We start from the raw sequence: 21,404 nt of genomic DNA on the forward strand, positions 1-21,404 counted from the left end.
GAGTGAGAACTAGGAGACTTTTTTTTAGCAGAAGAAATAGTAAACGGAGCTGAAACCAAGCTCATTGGGCACTGAGCACCAGGCTTGGAACTTCAGGCCAGGGGATGCTCAAGAAAAGCAGAAAATCTATTTAAAAGTAGGACCTCCAGCATGTTACTATTCCCAAATACGTCCCTTAGCTTGGATCATCTTTGTTCCCATTTGCTTTTCCTTTGCATGAAAAGTTTCCGTGACTAGCGGCTTAACCCCGCATTCCCTACAACAGCTTTCAGAAACCCCCAAAGTGCAACAGACTGAGCACAGGAGGCCTTGTCCCATGTTAACTAGCAGTGAACTTTTATTGCACAAGCAAGAGGCACTATTCTCGGCCACGTTCTGTGTCACTCTGCAGCCATAAGCAGGCCCAATTGCACCAACTCCACCTGAAAGAGTACCTCGGCAGGGGGAAGCATGATAGGAAATTTGTGCCCAAAACCTTTCTTTCTTTATGAGATGAGGAGTCTTCCATATGCAGGAATTCCTGTCCACGGGGCAGGAGCTTTTCCTAGCACCATGCAGTGCCCAACAGCCCAACTCTATCTTTCTCCGTGTTGTGCTTAGAAGCTGGCAGCATCCGTAAGGAAATGGCAGCTCTGGAAATCGCACCACTTTTCCCTTAGGAAAGGACCTCTCATTTGCTGGGCGAGCCTTGGGGGTAGCTACCGCCAGCTTCAAGTATGGCTTTTCTGCGGACAGTCTCCTTCGCTATACCATGGCTGAGCCTTCTCAAGCGCTCCTGTAAAGGAGAGGAAATGGTTTCAGCAAGAGTTTCATAAGCAGTGAAGACAGCTCTATTTACAAGTTCTAGAGGTGCAGGAGACCCTCGCTAACTGGGCAGAGCTACACTGTTGTGCTGCCAGCCCTTTGTACGATAGGTTTTCAGTCAGGGCTTACACCTTCCAACAAGATCTCAGTGAAAAAATGAAGGGTCAGCATTCCAAATAGCCTGCCTGGTAGTCCTATAGTCCAAGGGCGAGGGAGAAAGTTTAATTTAGTCGTAGCAGTTAAATCAATCCATAGTGTTAAGCGCCATCCATAATATCTGGGTTAACAAAGGAGACCTTCAAGACTTCTTTTTTCCCCTAAGTACATACTGACACCTCAGCGTGTTTCTATAATTACTGGGGCTGAAAAGGACTATAGGAGATGTTGAGCATGGAAGCAACTGAACAACCAAAACTAGAACAGAATCAGTGTAATGTGTTTCTAAATGCCCAACCTCTAGGTCCCGATTGTCACAGTTAAATATTTTTATATTGCAAATCACCATGTGACCCTCAGATACTAAGGGTGGCATATAAATTTAATAAATAAATTACAGTCCTGAGTTTCCAGGTAGGAACGTAGGAACCTGCCTTAAACCAGGTCCAATGACTAGTCTATCTGGCTCAATACTGTCTACTCTCCCTAACAGCAGCCCTCTGGAGTTTCAGGCAAAGAGCCCCCCCCCTTTCCCCCTTCCACCTACCTGAAGATGCTGTGAATCAAATACAAGGTGTGCAAGGCAGATTTTCTACCACAGAGCAGTGAGGGCCTACTCTGGCAGCCAGCTCCAGCAACTTAAAAGAGCTGTAACATGTTACATAAGAGGAAGGTTGGTATAAAAAGTGCATCCCTCTCTCTCACACACACACACACAACACACACCTGAGCATTTTGCAAGATGTTATTAACAAGGACAACTCTGCGCCGGGCATTGAGCAGCTTCTTGACGTAAGGGTCCAGGTCGAGGGCTACCTTCTGGTCTTCGTTGATGCGACACAGCTCTAGTTGGGGAAGAGAGAAGGGGGAAAGGTTTTTAGGCACGACTCCGATCGGGATTTGAACCATGAATTTCCACATCACCCATGGCGGAGAAGATATCAGCAAATGACCTACAAGGCAAGATCTAGGATTTTACCCACCTTTCACCACAGGTCCCAGGGTGGGTTCCGACAGTTTGAAATTCAGAATGTAAAACAAATTAAAGCCAGAGGAATAAGGTGGGCCCTGAAAACACACATCTTGGGCATCAAAAGGCCCTGAGTTCAATATGAAATAGTGCCAATTTGCTACTAACATGCCCTCCAGCAACTATCAATCACAGCCAGCAGGGCCCAACAGAAAGGGGTAGATGGGGAGTTGTAGTCCAGCAATATTTGGAGGGCCTCATTTTTCCTTCCCCTAAAATAAAAGATGCCACACAGATTTAACACTATTCCCTGGAGGTGTATGGTGGGGAAGTATCTCAGATTGCTTACAGGAGCACTATAATGTATTATTGGCCCTCTGCTGAAGGCCAGAGTGCATATCCTTGCCAGTAAAGGTAAAGGGACCCCTGACCATTAGGTCCAGTCGTGACCGACTCTGGGATTGTGGCGCTCATCTCGCTTTACTGGCCGAGGGAGCCAGCGTTCAGCTTCCGGGTCATGTGGTCAGCATGACTAAGCCGCTTCTGGCGAACCAGAGCAGCGCACAGAAACGCCGTTTACCTTCCCGCTGGAGTGGTACCTATTTATCTACTTGCACTTAGACATGCTTTCGCATTGGCTAAAATTTTAAAAGGGGTAGGGCCCATTTTAGCACTTTCTGCTTTCAAGGAGATGCTGAGTCTTAACAAAGGGGTGACTCCATCTTGGAATCAGGGAATGCTACATGTTATTGATAAGTATGATCTTTCTTTGGACTTTCTTAGTTTGTTACATTTTGAGATGGCATCTCTCCACATGAAATCTCCTATTTTAAAGCATTGTTTCTGTGCTGATCACACTTCTGCCTGGTATGCCAAACTACCCATTCAGACCCCTCACCCTCACTACGTAACCAGCACCACAAATATCAAACAGAGAAAAGCCTTTACGGCTCTGCAGCTCCAGTCTATGTACGCTGCCATAGATGAAAAATGCTATTGCCAGATCTCCCTATGAAGAGAGTGTTTGCCCATGTGCCTGAAAACTTACCCCATTACTTACTGGTTTGCCCAGTCTACTAGGACTTAAGAGCAGCTTCGTTCAACGATTTAAATCTCCCAGTTAGATCAATTGGGTATTTAATTAACTTTTTATTATAGGATAGCTCCTCCTACACCTCTGAAAAAGTGGTCTGTTTTGCCTTTAGAGAGCAATTTTAAAGAGAAAAGTTTATGGGGATGAAAAGCTAAATTCAGGGGAGCAAACTCTTATCTGACAAAATGTCTGATTTTAATAATTATTTTAACTGTGTAATGTATTTTAACTTTTATAACAGCTTCAGCTAGACTTAATAAATAACAATTTTAACAAAATTGGCCCTTCAGGACAGAAACTGCTGCTCAGAGAGGCCTCTTCTAACAAGACAATGCAGAATCTTTACTGCTCAGTGAATATGGGGCAGTCATTGCTTCATTTCTTAACAGGTGGGACAATGCTTAAATCCCCTTGGATATGATTCCAATGAGCTTATGCAGGAATGAATGGAATATTTTACAAACCAATATTGAAGTTGCTGTTACTTCCTGGTTGGGATAAAAAGGGGTAAAGTATTTAACAAATCCCAGAAACAACCAGTTCCTTCTGCCCTCCCAGTTATGTTCTCATCAAACATTCTTCCCGCTGTGCAGATATTTTTACCTGTGGCCAGGCTGTCGATGTGTTCCCGCAATTCCACTTGACTCTCCCTGCAAGGAAAAACAAGAAAGGAATATAACAGCCTGGGCGTGGGGTGGGGGGAATGTCATGGAAATTTACTAGATCACAAAAAATAACATTCATGCCAGAGGACCGGGCTCCAAAAACCCCATGCAGCCAGGAAGCTCATTGAGGTGACCATCTCTCCCAGCCTAACCTACCTCACAGGGTTGTTGTGAGGATAAAATGGAAAACCACATGCACCACCTTGAAGGAAAAGTGGGCTAGAAGAGTAATAATGAACTAAAATCCCTCTCACTGGGAATCCCTGCTACTGGAAATCGTGGGTGAGGGGGCCACAAATAATACGAATCAAAGGAGTTCGGAGAAAAGCCACAGCTCATTGATAAAAGTGTCTGCCTTGCAAGCAAAAATTCCCAGGTTCAACTGCATTTTCCAGGTAGGCCTGGGAGAGGCTCCCTGGTCTGAAGCCCTGGAAAACCACTCCTGGTCAGTGTGGACAATACTGAGCTAGATGGACTCTGTATAATCAGGGCCGGATTTAGGTTTGATGAGGCCCTAAGCTACTGAAGGTAATGGGGCCCTTTATATGTCCAGCTGTCCTTCGTCAACAACAAATTGTCAATGTTTTTTGTGTTGAATATATGCTATGTGGCAATTTATGGACCTAATAGGTATCTAAAGCCATTTGCACATAACAAAATATGCATTTTATCAAAGTAATTGTTGAACTAAAATACAATTAAGAAGTATATTAATAGTGAAATACAATTAAGAAGTATATTAACTGTAAAATAATTATTAAGCTCTAACTTAAAATGATTTTTTATTCATAATAAACTTAATAATGCAAACTATTTTCCTTTAAATTTTTTGGGGCCCCCAAGAAAGTGGGGCCTTGAGCTATAGCTTGTTTATAGCTTGCACGGTATAATCTGTTTTCTGTCTTCAGATATGGGAAAGCCTTCCTCCCTTGGAAGACAGCAGCAGGGCTTGTTCCATGCTGCTGCAGAACTTATGGATGGAAATACAGTGGTACCTCGGGTTAAGTGCTTAATTTGTTCCGGGGGTCTGTTCTTAACCTGAATCTGTTCTTAACCTGAAGCACCACTTTAGCTAATGGGGTCTCCTGCTGCTGCCGCACCGCCAGAGCACGATTTCTGTTCTCATCCTGAAGCAAAGTTCTTTTTTTTTTAATAAGATATTTTTTAAAGTTTAAAGTTTAACAATTACAAAAAGAGAAAAAAGAAAAAAGAAGAAAAACAAACAGTAGTAATAAAAAAAATTACAATACTTCAAAAACAAAAAAATACAATTAAACAATAACATTTAAAAACAGCATCCAATATTTCCATATATTTATCTTTCCTTTGCTTATTTCCATGACTTCCTCGCGCCTCCCTTTTTGTATTCTTAATTCATAATTATTTCAGCAAGACCTTTCCCTCTTTCAGAAAATTGTTTTCTACAATTTATCTTAACACAATTTAACCTTAAATATTACACTTTGACCCGTTAACAATCCATTTCAGCATAATTCTTTATAACCTTTCTGCTAGAACCATGAAAGTTCATTCCAGCATCTTTCTAACATTCACTGAAGCCAAGTTCTTAACCTGAAGCACTATTTCTGGGTTAGCGGAGTCTGTAACCTGAAGCGTCTGTAACCCGAGGTGCCACTGTACACTTGAAAAAGGGTTGCATCCCTACTGATCTACCAAGAGGGGCCGGGCAGGGTAGAGGAGCTGCACCTGGCTGACTTCTGCCTGCCAAGGCGCACCTCTATCAGGGGCCGCTTGGGGAAGGCTGCGTTCCCCGCTCTCCGCAGGGGCGGGGCTGGCGTGAAGCGGCTGCACCTGGAGAACTTCTGCCTGCCGCGCAGCAACTTGCCTGACGGCGTGGACGTGCGTGTCCAGCTGCCGCACGGCCGGCCGCAGGAACTCCAGCAGCCCCTCCGCGAAGAGGTCTCTGGCCGCGGGGCCAGCCGGGCTCGCCGGACCCGAAGGAACCGGAACCGCCGCCGCCGCCGCCGCCGTTGTGGTGGTGGTGGTTGTCGTTGCCGCCGCCGCCGCCATCGCGCTTGACCTGACTGGCCGCCGCAAGGCCTGCCGGGACAACTTTGGTCCAGGGAAGCGAGAGCGACACCGCAAAGGATCACGGGAGGGCAGAGAACGGCCGAGGAACAGGGCGGGGGAAGGAGAAGGCGGGATAGCTGAAGTCTCGCGAGATGTTCCGAGGGAAGGACGGGAACGCCGTCAGTGGGATTGTGGGAAATGAAGTCCTCTGCAGGCAGCTGGGAAATGTATTAATTGTGAAGTTTTTTGTGCTTCGTTTTTTTTAACAGGGTTGTGTTGTTGTTTTTTAAAGTAGAACATAGAGAGAGGGTTGCACTTTTTGGGGGGGCGGGTGACTCAACTTGCTGCATGTATCATTCTTTACTCAGACTGGAAATAAGTCGCCTTTTATGAACGCTGTGGGATTCTCAGTGCAGTCCATATATATATATACACACACACACACACACACACACATATATACATACATACATACATATATATATATATATATATATATATATAAAATATATATATATAATTACATATATATATATTTACACACACACACACACACACACATGTATATATATAATATTTATTATATATATGGTGTTATGTACTGAGTTGAATAGGATCCAAACTGCAGCAGTCTGATTGGTCCTAGAACAATAGGATCCAAATTGCAGCAGTCTGATTGGTCCTAGAACAATAGGATCCAAATTGCAGCAGTCTGATTGGTCCTAGAACAATGCAGCAGTATGATTGGTTGGCAGGAACCACCCAATCATGCTCCAGATAGAAGTGAATCCACAACCTGATTGGCTTACAGAAGAATTCCAGAATTAGCCACTCATGTGCAGCCCATTGTGTAAATAATGTATATAAAGCAGATACTTTGAGGGGACATTCATTCATTCCTCCTCACCACTATGAGCTCAATAAAGAGCATGAAATCACTTTGCAACTCTGAGTATATTTCATTCATATAGTTTAAATCTGTTGCTGCGACTTTTTTGCGTAGCTGAAGCCCTGCTGGAATCCGTGGGCTGTGGCTGTTTGGCACCCCCCCCCTACATATTAATACGTGGCTGTCATGAGGATAAAATGCCCCCTTGAGCTCCTCGGAGCAAAGGCGATAAATAAATGCAAGAATACAGGTAGGGAGAGCTACGTTAGAAGGGGGGGGACCCATTCTGTTCCAAATGATTAATAAGAAACAACGCCTTTAAAGTGGGAGGTGGGGAACACACGTTAAAAGAAATTCTGTTCCACAGAGACTCAGATTGTGCATTAAGAATCCTGCAACCTGTACTGTATATATCATGCAGACTAACCCGATGGGAGGATGGGGGGAAACTGCGGAATACCAGATTGTTTGCCCATCAGTCCAGATACAGGCTGTTTCCAAGGGCCTTTCCTATCACCTGATGCCCAATCAGTTTAACCAGACCTGCTTGCCTTATTATATATATATATTTCTGCCAATAACCAGTAGAACTGCTTGCCAGGGATTGAATCCTCTGCCCACAAGTCTTGTGTTCTACAGCCTCTCCCTCTTCCACTATCCTGCATTGAGAGAAAAAGCTGGGAAGTCACTTAGGCTGGCCGCTTCTCCACCTTTTCTGCTTCCTCCAGCCTCTACACGCATTTTAAACTCTTCTCTTAAGGACTAGAAACTTGCATTCAAAACAAAACTGTGAGATTTTCAGGATATAGGATTCTGCACCCACTACCACATACGTATAAAAAAGGTTCTGAAAATGTTTTTTTTAAAAAAGCTTTTTTAAAAAAATACATTGAATTTTCTATAAGGCTCACCATTGCCATCTAGTGTCACATTGTATATTGTGCTTAAAACACACTTCAAACGTTTTATTTGCTGCTGTTACAGATAGGTAGCCGTGTTGGTCTGCCATAGTCAAAACAAAACAAATTCCTTCCAGTAGCACCTTAAAGACCAACTAAGTCAGTTCTTGGTATGAGCTTTCGTGTGCATGCACACTTCTTCAGATACTTCTTTATTTGCTGCTGTATAGCTGAGTCCTCTCTCTCTCTCTCTCTTTCACACACACACATTCACATTCACGGAATAGCCACAGCTATTCCCATAAAATAAGGAACCTCAGCTCCCAAGGCTCAAATGTGGCCCCCAAGCCTCTCTGTCTGGCCCCAGTGACAATCTCCCCACTGCACCCTCGAGTGGCCCTGCTTCACACATTCCCGTGTTTCGGGCTGTGTCCCTGAACTCTGATATTGCTGCCTCCGTCTTCCCTACATGGACAATAAGGAAGGAGTGTGAGAGGGTGAAGAAGCTAGCCTAGTGCACAGAGGTAAAAAAATAAACAAATCTACATTTGTTGCCCCGCCCACTTTTGTTGCCCCGCCCACTATTAGCATATGGCTCCCATAAGGTCACCCAGAGGCGAATCTGGCCCCTGGCCTGAAAAAAAGGCTCTCCGCTCCTGTCGTGAAAGAACTTGCTTGCACTACTAGGCAAGCCAGCTGTTTTACTTGGCACACACCCCCTTACCCCAGAGGCTCCCCACCATCTTGAAGGGCCGATCTTGTTTTGAGCAGAGGCAGAAATCCAAAGGGAAAGCCCAGCTGCCTTTTCGACCATGAGAAGCAAAACACAAGCAACATGAAAAGCAAAATCTCCTTTAAATAATGGTTACTAAAAATGACAGAACTGTCAGAGGCGAAACAAGAGGAATCAAACAAGTGCATTACAGAGGAATGTCAGTGCGAAATAACAGGCCCGAACCACAGGATTGGGGCAGGATTGAGCCCGGGACTGGAGACCCTAAGCCAGCCTTTGCTGACCTGATGCCCTCTCCAAAAGCGCTGGCTGGGCCTGTCAACAAAACCTCTTGAGAGGACTCCCGCCGCTTTGGCAAAAGCTGTCTTAATCTGTTCCTGGCTGAGTGCCGTGCCCCGTGCCCTCTGACCAGGAATACAGTGGTACCTCGGGTTAAGTACTTAATTCGTTCTGGAGGTCCGTTCTTAACCTGAAACTGTTCTTATCCCGAAGCACCACTTTAGCTAATGGGGCCTCCTTCTGCTGCCGCGCCGCTGGAGCACAATTTCTGTTCTCATCCTGAAGCAAAGTTCTTAATCCGAGGTACTATTTCTGGGTTAGCCGAGTCTGTAACCTGAGGCGTATGTAACCTGAAGCGGATGTAACCCAAGGTACCACTGTATATAAAAACCATTCTGGGGGTTCCACTCCTGTACCTCGCCTACAGAAACGTCAGTGAAACGTCCTCACGGCACAGAAATTAAGAAAAACATCAGCTGCAGTGTTTTAGGTGGTTTGTTCGTTTCAGATCAAGCCATGGTTAAAAGACGCAGCTACAAAGGCCAGTCGGGAAGTTGGCAACATTGTTGAGTCAAGAAACGGGGTGATCACACCCGATCTTCCCAGTGGATCTCCCTTGGCAAATCCGGTTCAGCGTGGCACCGTTCCCCTCTGTCCTCACAACAAAATGGCGGATGGGGCGTGTTTGGTGCAGACTTTTGCAGGGGCGTTGGCAAGGTATCAGACTTCCCTCTGAGGAGGGAACAACAACATATGCTGTTTCTTGTGCTGGGGGTAGCCAACATGGCGCCCTGCAATGTTGTTGGACTACATATCCCATTAGCCTTCCCCAGCATGGGATTATAATCTTGCCACATCTGGAGGGGGCTATGCTAGCTGCTCCTGCATTTATGCAGTCCAGAATCCAGCTACCAAGTGACTCTGCTCTACTGTAAGTGGTCCCAGATGGACAGGGAGATGTCACAACAAGAGTGACATCTGTTGGAAAGACCTAGGCAGCCGCCACACAGGTCTATGGAGCAGAGGAGCAGAATGAAGATGGCTACTTTCCCTCCATTTTCAGGGCTCACGTGCCTTTTTTGGTCAGAGTGGCAGGCAGAAGTGCAACAGGTACAGCTTTTACACACACACCCCTTGCCTAAGGAGCAAAGCTGCTGCTGCTGAATTTTGGCAAACTAGACATCTGTTTAAAAAAAAAAAAAAGGAAAGCGATCCCGCTACATAAACCCCTCCTGGCTTTCCTGACAGCCAGAAATCTATAGGAGGCTTTGCCCCCATAACCTCATCTCCCTGCTAAGAAAAAGGGGCTGCACCAGTTGAGCTGGTGCCTGTCGCCACCAGAGATTGGTGGTTGGCTGGCAGTCTGTCATGAGCATAGAAGCAATTCCATAAGTCAGTCTGGATAGTTCAGTTGGTTAAAGCGTGGTGCTGATAATGCCAAGGTTGCAGGTTCGATCCCCGTATGGGACAGTTGCATAGTCCTGCATTGCAGGGGGGTTGGACTAGATGATCCTCAGGGTCCTTTCCAACTCTGTGATTCTGCTCCCAAGCCAGTCAAGAGCCTGCAATCTTCATATAAGGTCATACAACTTAAAACACCGTTCCCCACCCACCGCTGCTTACCTTCACAGTCACAAAGGGCTAGAAACTTGGCCACAAAAGATGAATTTATCCAGAAATGCTATGCCTGATACCACGTTCAACCTATTTTCCTGAGTTCCTGCAGAATTGGCCCCACGCACATAGCTCCAGTTAAGTCTGCAATGGCACAGGAAGGGACCAACCAGCTAGCCAACGGATATGTCGTGGGGCAGAATTTGGGGGCCAAGGCTGACAGCTGCCTCCCACAGAGATAAGAGGTCCAGTTTGGGTGGCAAACCCCAGAGATTTGAAATGGGTTGTTTGATCAGTTAGGCTTTTGGTCCCCGCCCCCCAGCACAATTATTTGGTGTTTTGAACTACAACCCAGTAGATTCAAGACATCTAGATTAATAAATAGATCCTGCGACATTCACTAGACGGAATCCGCACAGGGTAGGGAAACACTATTTCTGAGTCAAGAAGCAAACATTTTGGCTTGGTTTCCAGATGATGCACGACCGCATCTTGGCTGACAACGTTTTCGAGGTTTCGTTACGACGTGACTGCGCTCACCACCTGCAGATGTGGGGGGGATACAAGTCCCATGGAAGAGTAAGACCACTTGAAATCAACAGGAATGACAAACGAAAGCCCACAGATTTCAACGGACCTACTCTGAGTTGGAATTCGTTGATTGCAACCCTTTATAACAGGTGTGTGTGGAGGAAAATCTTTGACCTTCCAGGCATTGTTGAACTACAACTCCCATCATCCCTGGCCACTGGGCCATGCTTGCTGGGGCAGGTAGGAGTTGCCATTCAGCCTCAGTTAGACGGTCAGAGGTTCCCCAGACCCAAATTTGCAAGTGGTCCTTTCCGAGTTGTCAGGGGCATCGTTCGACTCGATTACTTTAACTGATTAAAGTCATATATTGCAGCCTCCGTTTGGGGATTTAAAGCATAAAAATCAGAGCTGGCCAAATATGTCCTTGCACATCAGGGCAAAGGACAATATGGCTCCCTCCATTTCGCGTGCTGGGAAACATCACCGGTGGTTGGATTTCTCTTCAATGCCAGCAGTGGGACACCATCCTCTCCTAGGGCACCAAACCAGCTTGGGGGGCGGCTAGCTAAGGGGCTGCGAAGGAGCCCAGGCTGCAAGTCCAGCTCTGCCCTCACACATCCTCGCTGCCATTCCCCGCCTCCCAGCATTTGCCACCAGAGAGGCACCTGCATCCCTCCACCTAGCGGTAGGACCGGCTCCTAGAAGAACGTCTCTAAGAGCTAGATTTTCAGATGTGGGGGGTGGAGATTCTCCGGCGATTCTCAGCTGCTCAGCCGAGCTGCAACCGGGTCGTTGTCGTTCAGAAGAGAAAAGCTGATAAGAAAAGGACCAGTCCTTTGAGATGGCCAGAAAGGCGACCCCTTTGAAGTCATTCATTCCGCCGCTGGTCTGGGAACAGAGAAAGTCGCGGCACCCCTGCGAAAGGCGGCAGGGCATGTTCAAGGGCAAATTCCGCCGTCTCCGTCCTTTCGGGGACCCCAGGGAACTTGCCCCCACTGCTTTCATGAGCGTGGGGGCCAGAGTCTCCTTCGCAGCGCCGGCGGCAATCCCCGCCCCTCTGCAAAACCCAGAGGCTGCGGGATCAGCGAAAACCTCTCCGTTTTCCTTGCCTCGCAATTTCATCTAGTTGATGGAGCCCGGGTCAGCCAAGGGCATGGTGTGGAGGACCTCATCCAGGAGCTGCAGGGCTCGGTGCAAGTGGACTTCGATCCAGCAGGGGGTGTGCTTGATGCTCTGGCGGGGGTAGTCCGGCCCCCAGCCCTTGACGAAGCTCAGGCGGAGGATGCACAGGCGGCGGAGGTCGTCGACGCCAATGCCGGCCGCAGCTGAGAGGCCTGGGCAGGAGAGAAGGGAACAGTGGAAGGCTTGGCTGTGGCTGCGGCTACTGCAGCACACCAGGGGCTGAGTGATACCTGTTTCTCAAACATCGTGATAGATCACCAGGTAAACATCCCAATATACAGTGGTACCTTGGGATGCGAACGGGATCCGTAAGATGCAACTGCATGTCTGCGCGGGTTGCGTTTTGCCGCTTCCGCGCATGCGGTCATTTTGACCATCTGCGCATGCGCGAGCGGCGAAACCCGGAAGTAACACGCTCCGTTACTTCTGGGTCGCCGCGGAGCGCAACCCAAAAATACTTATCCTGAAGCGTATTTATCCTGAGGTATGACTGTACTGATATATTCCCATGTCTGAAATAAGGACGGAGATCCATAGAGGCATTGGCTGGTTTCACAGTTTCCCCCCGCTTCGTAGGGTTGCCATACACCTAGGATTTCCCAGACATACCCGGAATACTGCACTCGGAAGCAGTGTCTGGGTGAAAACCGGTGAAATATTCGGGAAAACCTAGACATGTGGCAACTCATGTCGGCAGTGCCATTTTTGCCGATTTTTCTTAAAAAGCTCACCAACTTTTGTATCCATATTATCACTTTTTGAAAACTCTGCACATTGTGATTTTGGTCGGCGCCTGCGCTTGCGATTCGTTGGCCCCCTGCAGGAGGCAGCAGGGGAGAGCTGATCCAGCCGAATTAACAGGGGATGCAGGAATCGAAAGAAGCATTGGTTGTCTTCATGTTTTTCCCCGCATTGTGATTTTTGCACCACACACACGCACATCATGATTCGCGATACATTGGTGGGTTAAAAATTATGAAACTAGTATCACGATACGGTTTGGGACGATATATTGCCCAGTCCTACTGTGTGAAGAAGGGACGCGGGTGGCGCCGTGGGTTAAACCACAGAGCCTAGGACTTGCTGATCAGAAGGTCGGCGGTTCGAATCCCCGTGACGGGGTGAGCTCTCGTTGCTCGGTCCCTGCTCCTGCCAACCTAGCAGTTCGAAAGCACGTCAAATGCAAGTAGATAAATAGGTACTGCTCTGGCGGAAAGGTAAAAGGCGTTTCCGTGCGCTGCTCTGGTTCGCCAGAAGCGGCTTAGTCATGCTGGCCACATGACCCGGAAGCTGTGCGGTGGCTCCCTTGGCCAATAAAGCGAGATGAGCGCCGCAACCCCAGAGTCGGTCACGACTGGACCTATTTCTCTACTTGCACTTTTGACGTGCTTTCGAACTGCTAGGTTGGCAGGAGCAGGGACCGAGCAACGGGAGCTCACCCCGTCGCGGGGATTCAAACCGCCAACCTTCTGATCAGCAAGTCCTAGGCTCTGTGGTTTAACCGACATCGCCACTCGCGTCTCACCCCACTCCTTTAAGCGAATGTTAATTGGCTCTTTTTCAGAGAGACTCCAGAACTCATTATCCACAGCAACTGCCCACACATTTTAATGGCTGGCGTTCATTGGCTGGTTGGACGCAGACAAATGGTGGGAGGAACCAGCTGGGGAACCCCCAAGGGAAGAAGGCTCAGATCCTGGGGGTTAGTGGTGGGACAACGGTGAGTGGTTAGAGGGAGAAAACTGAGAAGAGAAGGTGTTGGGAAATGAAGGGGCAACAGGGCATAGAGAGAAGTCCAAAATCAGAGGCAGAAGCTGAAGCAGGGCAGGATAGAGTCTGACTGGTGAAGAGTGTCTCCCCCTCCTGCTACAAGCTCCCCTCCTCCTTGGTTTCCCAGAACCAGAAGAGGCATGAAAAGGGCAGAGGAGCAAAGACAGGCACACAGACACAGTCTAAGATTGTTTGGAAAGGACCTGGGAGACAAAGACAACTGTGGGGTGGCGGGAACCTTTAGTCTCGGCAACTGATCCATGGGGCAAAAAAGACCTACTGGGGTTGAGTCCCTGTGCTCCTTAGGCCAAGTCTGTGCAGATCCTGTTCTTTGCTAATAAAGAGTTAACTCCAACATGGTCAGTGTGATTTACTGCCAGCTCGCTCCAGTCACTGGGCCCAGCACTGTCTAACAGCAAACTCCTATTTCTGCTGGTGCACCTCAGTGGGGGTGAATCCACTTGGCACTTACCCACAGCTGGAGCGATGCCCCCCACGGAGCCAGGCCCAGGAATGCTCCCTGACACAGCGGCCGCCTGAGCCGCCGCTGCCGCCTGCGCTGTCGCTGCTTGTTGGTGCATCTGGCGGTGGCACTGGCGAAGGTCAAAGACCTGCATGGAAAGGCAGGAGGGAGGACTCTGCGTTAGAATCTGCAGCACCTGCTGTGAGCAATGCTCAGGAAGGATGGCAGCTGTCAACCCGTACCACCAGGAAGGTGGCAAGGTGATAATATTAATGATAAGATGATGATAATAATTGAAATACTTTATTGTCAGTTGTACAACTTGTATACAGTGAGATTACATGAGCACCCCCCACTCAGCTCTCTTAGTCTTAATTCCCCTTGTTTACTGATGCACACCCACCAAACCCGAAAGTCAGTTGCCCTGTTGTTATCTTTTCATTCAGCAGCCTAACAGCCCATGGATAGAAGCCGTTCTTTACCCTGTTGGTGCGACTAATCAGGCTTCTATATCTTCTGCCTGAGGGCAGGAGATCCAGAAAGTGTCGGCCAGGGTGTGAATCACCCCTGAGAATTTTCCTCCCTCTCCTGAGGCAACGTTCTTCCGCTATTTCATCCAGCGGATTAACGGGACAGCCCATAATATCTTGTGCTGTATTCACCACCCTCTGTAGGCACTTCCTATCAGATGATGTCAAACCAGCGTCCCACACCGTGATGCAGTATGAAAGGACACTTTCTATTGTTGAGTGGTAGAAGGAGATCATCAGATGTTGATTGACATCGTTCTGCCGCAAATACTCTGAGGAGATGGAGTCTCTGTTGGGCTTTCTTAACCACCTGGGTTGTATTTATTTTCCAACTAAGGTCTTCACTGAGATAAACTCCTAGGAATTTAGACTCTCTCCACAAAGCCCTCCCCAATGTACAGCGGGGCTAGTTCTCCTCTCTTCCTCCGAAAGTCCAACACCATCTCCTTTGCCTTGCTGATATTGCCTTGCAAGTTGTTCCCTAGGCACCATGTAGATATTTTTTGGACCTCCCCTCTATACGCTGATTCGTCTCCACCTGTTATTAAACCCATTATGGTGGTGTCATCTGCAAACTTAATAATTGCAGTAGACAATAATTATAATATAATAATAATAATAATTAGACAGGCAGAGGTACTTGTGGTGTGCACAGACACCAGCAGGCCTATTCAGACACAGGATTCAGTTACGTTGCTTTTAAATTTTCTTTATTTTATACTGAGTCAAACCAACAGCCCTTGCAGCCTTATGCTGCCTACACTGTCTGGCAGCAGCTCTCCAGGGTACCAGGCAAGGGACAATTCCAAGCCCTATGTGGAGATGCTGGGGAACTGAACATTCAATACACAAAGCAGATGTTCAGAGCTATGGTCCTTCCCTGTTAGATTTGTCCTTGGCAACCCTCTTGTTCCCAAGCCCTCCAAAAAAAACAACAACACAAAACAGCACCCGCCCTGACCTTGATGTAGGCACCAGGGTAGATCTTGTGCACAGCATCCCCCGGAGCACGCCCAGCCTCCCGGTCTAGGTAGTAGCTCTGCACGAAGACGGCATGGTCGCTCAGACACCGCATCCAGACATCGCCTTCACCACGGCACTGCAGCTGGACTCCTTTCCCGATGTGCAGCCTGGAAAACAGAATACTCCAGTTCCCCTTCCTGCCTGGTTCCCTGTCCCCCACTGTCAGGGGTAGGTCAGCAACAGTAAACAACAACAAATCACTCAGGGCCAGTGAAGTTAAATCTACCTTATATTCAAGAGACGGACCGCAGCTTAGGCCTTGCAGTTTCAGCAACTCTTCCTAGGAGGTCTTGCCCCAACGACACAGTTGCAAAGACCTTCCCATCCCTCTCTAAGGCTCCTCCTCTCTCGAGTTTTTTTCTGTGCAGTCTCAAACCATGTCTGCACACAACTATCTTATCTTTTCATTTCTGTGTGTGTCGCAGCAACCTGCCCCAATTCCTCTCCGACCTCCGATTCTGGACTGCTCTCTGCCACAGCAATTCTTCTTCGGTGGGTCTTGCCCCTAGGAGGCAGTTGCAGAGACTGAAGGCCCCCTCCTTCCCACAGCTGCCCTAAGCCTCCTCCTTTCTCAGGTTCCCCCCAAGCAATCTGAGACTGTGCCTGCGCAAAGCTAACTTCTTCTCCACTCTTTTCATGCCTCTTCTGGTTCTGGGAGACCAGAGAAGAGGAGAGTTTGTTGCAGCAGGAGAGGGAGGCCAGCCTGACTTCACCAGCCTGATTCATCTCTGCCTCTTGGCCGTCCTACTCTCCAGTGTCACAGTCCAGTTTAGAGGCGGTCAAAGTCCTGGTGGAGGATGTCGGGACTGGGGGCAAGACGGCAGGGTGGGAGAAGGAACGAGAGTCCGGAAGCCAGGAGTCAGGAAGCCAAGGGTCTGAGGGTCAGGAGTCAAGAAGCCAAGGGTCTGAGGGTCAGGAAGCGAGGAGTCAAGGAGCCGAAGGCAGGAAGCGTGCTGCTGTGGCAAAGAGCCAAAGGGAAATGCTGACCTTATATCCCTTCCCGGCTCTTGCCACCTGGTGCTGTGGGTTACCAATCGGCCTCACCTGGGCGGCCGCGCTTTGCCTCTTCAGAACAAACCTAGGAAAGCTCCAGTCCTGCGAAGCCCTACCGGTCACAGGGCCTGGCTCCTGCACGCACTCCTGACATACAGTCTCTGCTTCTGCCTCTGCTTCTGGACTCCTCTCTGCCACAGATTCTCCCTGCTCACCAAAGCCTGTTGCCTCTTCTGCTTCTAACACCTCCTCCTGCCAGTCTGCTCCCTCCAACCACTCGTCATCACCCCACCAACAATCCCTGGGCTCTGAGCCTTCTTCCCCTGGGGGCTCCCTTGGGGGTTCCCCGGCTGGTACCTCCCAGCACTCCTCAGCACCCAGCCGGTCAATGACTCCCGCTTCCTGCAACAGCCACGGTTCTGTGCTGCTCGGTGTTTAGCTAAAGTTGCCATTCCGCAAACCTTAAATCTTCCTCCCCGAACCCTGCAGATAAACCCCATTCTGTGCCCGGTTGCTGCCACTTAGGCACTCAACCCCTCGACATCAGAAATAGCGGGAGGGTTCTTCTGCAATGGAAAACCCGTTGTTCTCTGCGGGCACCTTTCACATTGAGGTCCAGCGCCGAGGGCCTTCTGGCAGTTCCCTCATTGCGAGAAGCCATGTTACAGGGAACCAGGCAGAGAGCCTTCTTGGTAGTGGCACCTGCCCTGTGGAATGCCCTCCCACCAGATGTCAAAGAGAAGAACAACTACCAGACTTTTAGAAGACATCTGAAGGCAGCCCTGTTTAGGGAAGCTTCTAATGTTTAACAGACCACTGTATTTTAATACCGTATTTTTCATTCTATAAGATGCACCAGACCACAAGACGCACCTAGTTATCGGAGGAGGAAAACAAGAAAAAAATATTCTGAATCTCAGAAGCCAGAACAGTAAGAGGGATCGCTGCGCAGTGAAAGCAGCAATCCCTCTTGCTGTTCTGGCTTCTGGGGTAGCTGCGCAGTCTGTATTCGCTCCATAATTTCCCCTTACTTTTAGGAGAGAAAAAGTGAGTCTTATAGAGCAAAAAATACGGTACTTTGTTGGAAGCTGCCCAGGGTGGCTGGGGAAACCCAGCCAGATGGGCGGGGTATAAATAAATAATAATAATAAAAATAATTGTTGTTGTTGTTGTTGTTGTTATATCTCTCCCTCCCCACTGCCCTGACCTGGCGCGCTCGCTGGTGTCAGTGCGGTGAACGTTCGAGAGCTGCCCCAGGCAGAAGCGGTCGCCGCCCGAAGGGTCCACGTATCCGTCCACAGTGACCACAGCGCAGTTGGCGGGCACCTTGAAGATCTCGCCCACTTGCACGTCCATCTCGAAATAGGCAATTGAGCACCAGAACTCAGGACCTGGGGAGAGCCGAGCAATCAGCTTAAAAACCTGGGCCGTTGTGGGAATGGGGGAGAGAAAAAGTCAAATGAGGGAGGTTGTGCCCCTTACCAGGGTGACTGGAGACTGGCGGCTGGTAGGGAGGCGAACCGTGATGAGCAGGCCCTGAAATATAAGGCAAGGAGGGGTTTTGCGGTAAATAGGGATAGGAATGCCAAGACATTTGTTCTTCTGTTTCCTACATTCGCTATACAGTGGTACCTCGGGTTAAGTAATTAATTCATTCTAGAGGTCCGTTCTTAACCTGAAACTGTTCTTAACCTGAAGCACCACTTTAGCTAATGGAGCCTCCTGCTGCTGCCGCGCCACCAGAGCACAAATTCTGTTCTCATCCTGAAGCAAAGTTGTTAACCTGAAGCACTATTTCTGGGTTAGCGGAGTCTGTAACCTGAAGCGTATGTAACCTGAAGCATCTGTAACCCGAGGTACCACTGTAACTCATTCCACTTCCCAGAGCAGAAGTTTGAACCCAGGACTCCTGGCCCATAAACGCTCCCTAAACCACCTGTGAGCTTCAAAGCTACTGTTGGACTCCAACTCCCAGCAGCCCCCAGTCAGCATGGCCAATGGTCAGAGATGATGGGAGTTGTAGTTCCAACAGTGTTCTTCGACTCCAGCTGAATCTTGGGAACCTGTAGTTTTGTCAAGGGAGCTGAGAGTTGCTAAAAGGAGACCTCAATCCCCCCCCCCCCACAGAGCTACATTTCCCAGACTTGCCAGGGAAGAGGGACTGACTCTTAAACCACTTTGGGAATTGTAGTTCTGTGAAGGGGAACAAGGGTCTCCTAACAAGCCCCAGCACTTATAAAAACTACGGTTCCCAAAATTCTTTGGTGGAAGCCAGGACCGTATAACGTTGTATAACCGCAGGTGCAGTTACGTGATTTCGCCACAGGGGGCAGCAAGATGAATAATGCCGTTTTTGGGGGGGAAAGTGAACTGCAGTGGAAGCAAAACGGTGCTGCAGACACCCAGGGTGCAGACACCCTCCTTTTTTGCTTTGCTTTGCTTGCCAAGACGCACAGTAATGGTTTGAATGGTGAAGAGGAGGCTGAGGGTAACTCCGTCCATTCTGCTGCTGCTGGGGGGCGGGGAGCGGAGGCGGGGTGGGCTCCTGGCTCCTCCCACCGGAGCTGTAGCTTGGGGTGCCGCCGTTCCCTGTCCAGCTGGTTGTTGAATCTTCCAGAGGCCCAGGGAAGGAAGAGAAGAAACAGGTGAGAGCTTATCATTGGAACGCCTCCGTCCTGCACCCGGCCCGACAATGGCACCCTATACTTACTCTGGTAGGGCAGTTTGGGGGCGCACCCATTTTGCTGGGAGCTCGGGGGGGCCGGAGAAGGGACTGGGGGGTGCGTGGGGCTGGAGATCTGAAGAAGACCCTCACCATGAAGGAGAGGGAGCAGGGGCCCCCCAGGAGGGCCTAAGAGTAAGCATGAGAGAGAGAGAGAGAGAGAGAGAGAGAGAGAGAGAGAGAGATCAATTTTATCTGCAAGCTACTATTGCAGATTCATTTCATTTCCCCATCACATTGCATTTCTCTTTTACATTTCACAAACATGCCCATTGAATTGCCCCCATCATATTGCATTTCCCCGTTGCAGATCCACCACATTTCCCCAACATATTGCATTTCCCAGTCACATTGCACGTCCCCATCGCAGGCCCATTGCATTGCCCCCATCATATTGCATTTCCCCATTGTAGGCCCATTGCATTGCCCCCATTATATTGCATTTCCCAGTCACATTGCATTTCCCCATTGTAGGCCCTTTGCATTGCCCCCATTATATTGCATTTCCCAGTCACATTGCATTTCCCCATCACAGATCTATTGCATTGCCCCCATTATATTGCATTTCCCAGTCACATTGCATTTCCCCATTGTAGGCCCTTTGCATTGCCCCCATTATATTGCATTTCCCAGTCACATTGCATTTCCCCATCACAGATCTATTGCATTGCCCCCATCATATTGCATTTCACCGTTGCAGATCCAGCACATTTCCCCAACGTATTGCATTTCCCCTTCACAAATCCAACCCATTTGAGAGGAGGCGAGAACAGTTCCTTTACCTTTCACTTATGTCTCCCTTCCTCCCTGTTGCTACCCCCCAAAAAAGAAAAAGAAAGAACTTACCTGGGGGAGACAAAGGCAATGCGGGGTAGATGCCAGCAGTAGGATGGGGCGGTTCCGGAAGCTGCAGGGGCGATAAGGGCTGGTAGGGCTCTGCCTGAGGGTGGCCGGCCTTGATCCCAGGGCCGGGGTGATCTGCCGGCGGAGGAGGCGGGACCTCCATCTGGATACAGTCGGGAATGAACTCCTCTTTCACGAGCCGCGGGGGAGGCGCTGCAGGGGGGCGGAAAGAGGAGGCGACTCAAACACAGTGAAGACGGGAGAAAACAAGCCAGCTGAAGCAGCAACTGCTGTTCAGAATGACATCTAAAGGCATAGGGAAGCTTTTCATAGAATTATAGCATTGCAGAGTTAGAAGGAACCCGAGGGTCATCTAGTCCAACCCCCCTGCAATGCAGGAAAATGCAGGTGTCCGTTGCGGGGATCAAACCTGCCGCCTTGGCATCATCGGCAGAACGCTCTAAGGATGTGATATTCTGTCGTGTTTTTGTATACCGTCGTACCTTGGTTCTCAAACAGAATCTGTTCCAGAAGTCCATTCAACTTCCGAAAACTGAGGCACGGCTTCCGGTTAGCTGCAGGAGCTTCCTGCACTCCATCGGAAGCTGAATCGGACGTTCGGCTTCCCAAAAACGTCCGCAAACCGGAATGCTCGCTTTCGGGTTTGCGGCGTTCAGGAGCCAAAACGTTTGAGTCACCAGGCGTTTGAGATTCAAGGCACGACTGTATTCTGTTGGAAGCTGCCCAGAGTGGCTGGGGAAACCAAGTCCGATCGACGGCATATAAATTGTTGTTGTTGTTGTTGTTGTTGTTCAGCAATACCTGGAAGGTCAGAGGTCCGCCCCCAGTCCTGTCCTAGGCCATCATCCAGAAAAACAAAGCAGGATTGTATCTCACCTGTATTCTGGATGTTCAGTCCTGTAGAACGAGAGAGAGAAGAAAGTGGGTGTGTTATATATCCTATGAGCTCCAGCCGACATTCTTTGAGGCCAGAAATGTGCTTGACATCTTTCTGCAGGGCCGGCAAGACAGAGCTGTTCCGCCTGGCCTTTGGTTTGGACTCAGTCTGACCCTTATGTTTCCCTCCCCTTATGGTTTTGATCTATGGGCTACTTTTAAAATGAGGCTGCATTTTAAATTGCATTTTAACCTGTATTTTAAATTGGGTTCCCCCCCCCCACATTATGTATTTACTGTAATTTTACTGGTGTTTG

General features: G+C 48.9%; 2 protein-coding genes across 5 annotated transcripts in view; both read right to left on the bottom strand.

The window, feature by feature from the left end:
- Window positions 1-309: 309 nt before the first annotated feature.
- Window positions 310-5,805, bottom strand: SNAPIN (SNAP associated protein). Its single transcript, XM_081842335.1, has 4 exons — window positions 5,535-5,805; window positions 3,627-3,673; window positions 1,687-1,805; window positions 310-775 (listed from the first exon to the last, which is right to left on the bottom strand). Exons 1-4 carry the CDS (start codon window positions 5,717-5,719, stop codon window positions 671-673), a joined length of 456 nt encoding a protein of 151 aa, XP_081698461.1. The 5' UTR covers window positions 5,720-5,805; the 3' UTR covers window positions 310-670.
- A 2,538-nt stretch (window positions 5,806-8,343) lies between these two features.
- Window positions 8,344-21,404, bottom strand: part of LOC309329873 (mothers against decapentaplegic homolog 4-like) — a 38,920-nt gene continuing 25,859 nt past the window's right edge. For 3 of the 4 annotated variants that reach the window (XM_081841050.1, XM_081841049.1, XM_081841048.1), the window contains exons 4-12: window positions 21,013-21,108; window positions 20,194-20,403; window positions 19,336-19,476; window positions 19,080-19,235; window positions 18,108-18,161; window positions 17,833-18,016; window positions 15,571-15,739; window positions 14,089-14,227; window positions 8,344-11,998 (exon numbers count right to left, since the gene is read on the bottom strand). In XM_081841050.1, coding sequence (XP_081697176.1) covers window positions 11,787-11,998; window positions 14,089-14,227; window positions 15,571-15,739; window positions 17,833-18,016; window positions 18,108-18,161; window positions 19,080-19,235; window positions 19,336-19,476; window positions 20,194-20,403; window positions 21,013-21,108 — 1,361 coding nt within the window. In that variant the 3' untranslated portion in view covers window positions 8,344-11,786. The remainder of the gene's footprint in view (window positions 11,999-14,088; window positions 14,228-15,570; window positions 15,740-17,832; window positions 18,017-18,107; window positions 18,162-19,079; window positions 19,236-19,335; window positions 19,477-20,193; window positions 20,404-21,012; window positions 21,109-21,404) is intronic. The other variant, XM_081841051.1, reaches the window with a different exon arrangement.

The sequence above is a fragment of the Podarcis erhardii genome (assembly GCF_964252035.2).
Source record: "Podarcis erhardii genome assembly, chromosome: 15".
NCBI lineage: Eukaryota > Metazoa > Chordata > Lepidosauria > Squamata > Lacertidae > Podarcis > Podarcis erhardii.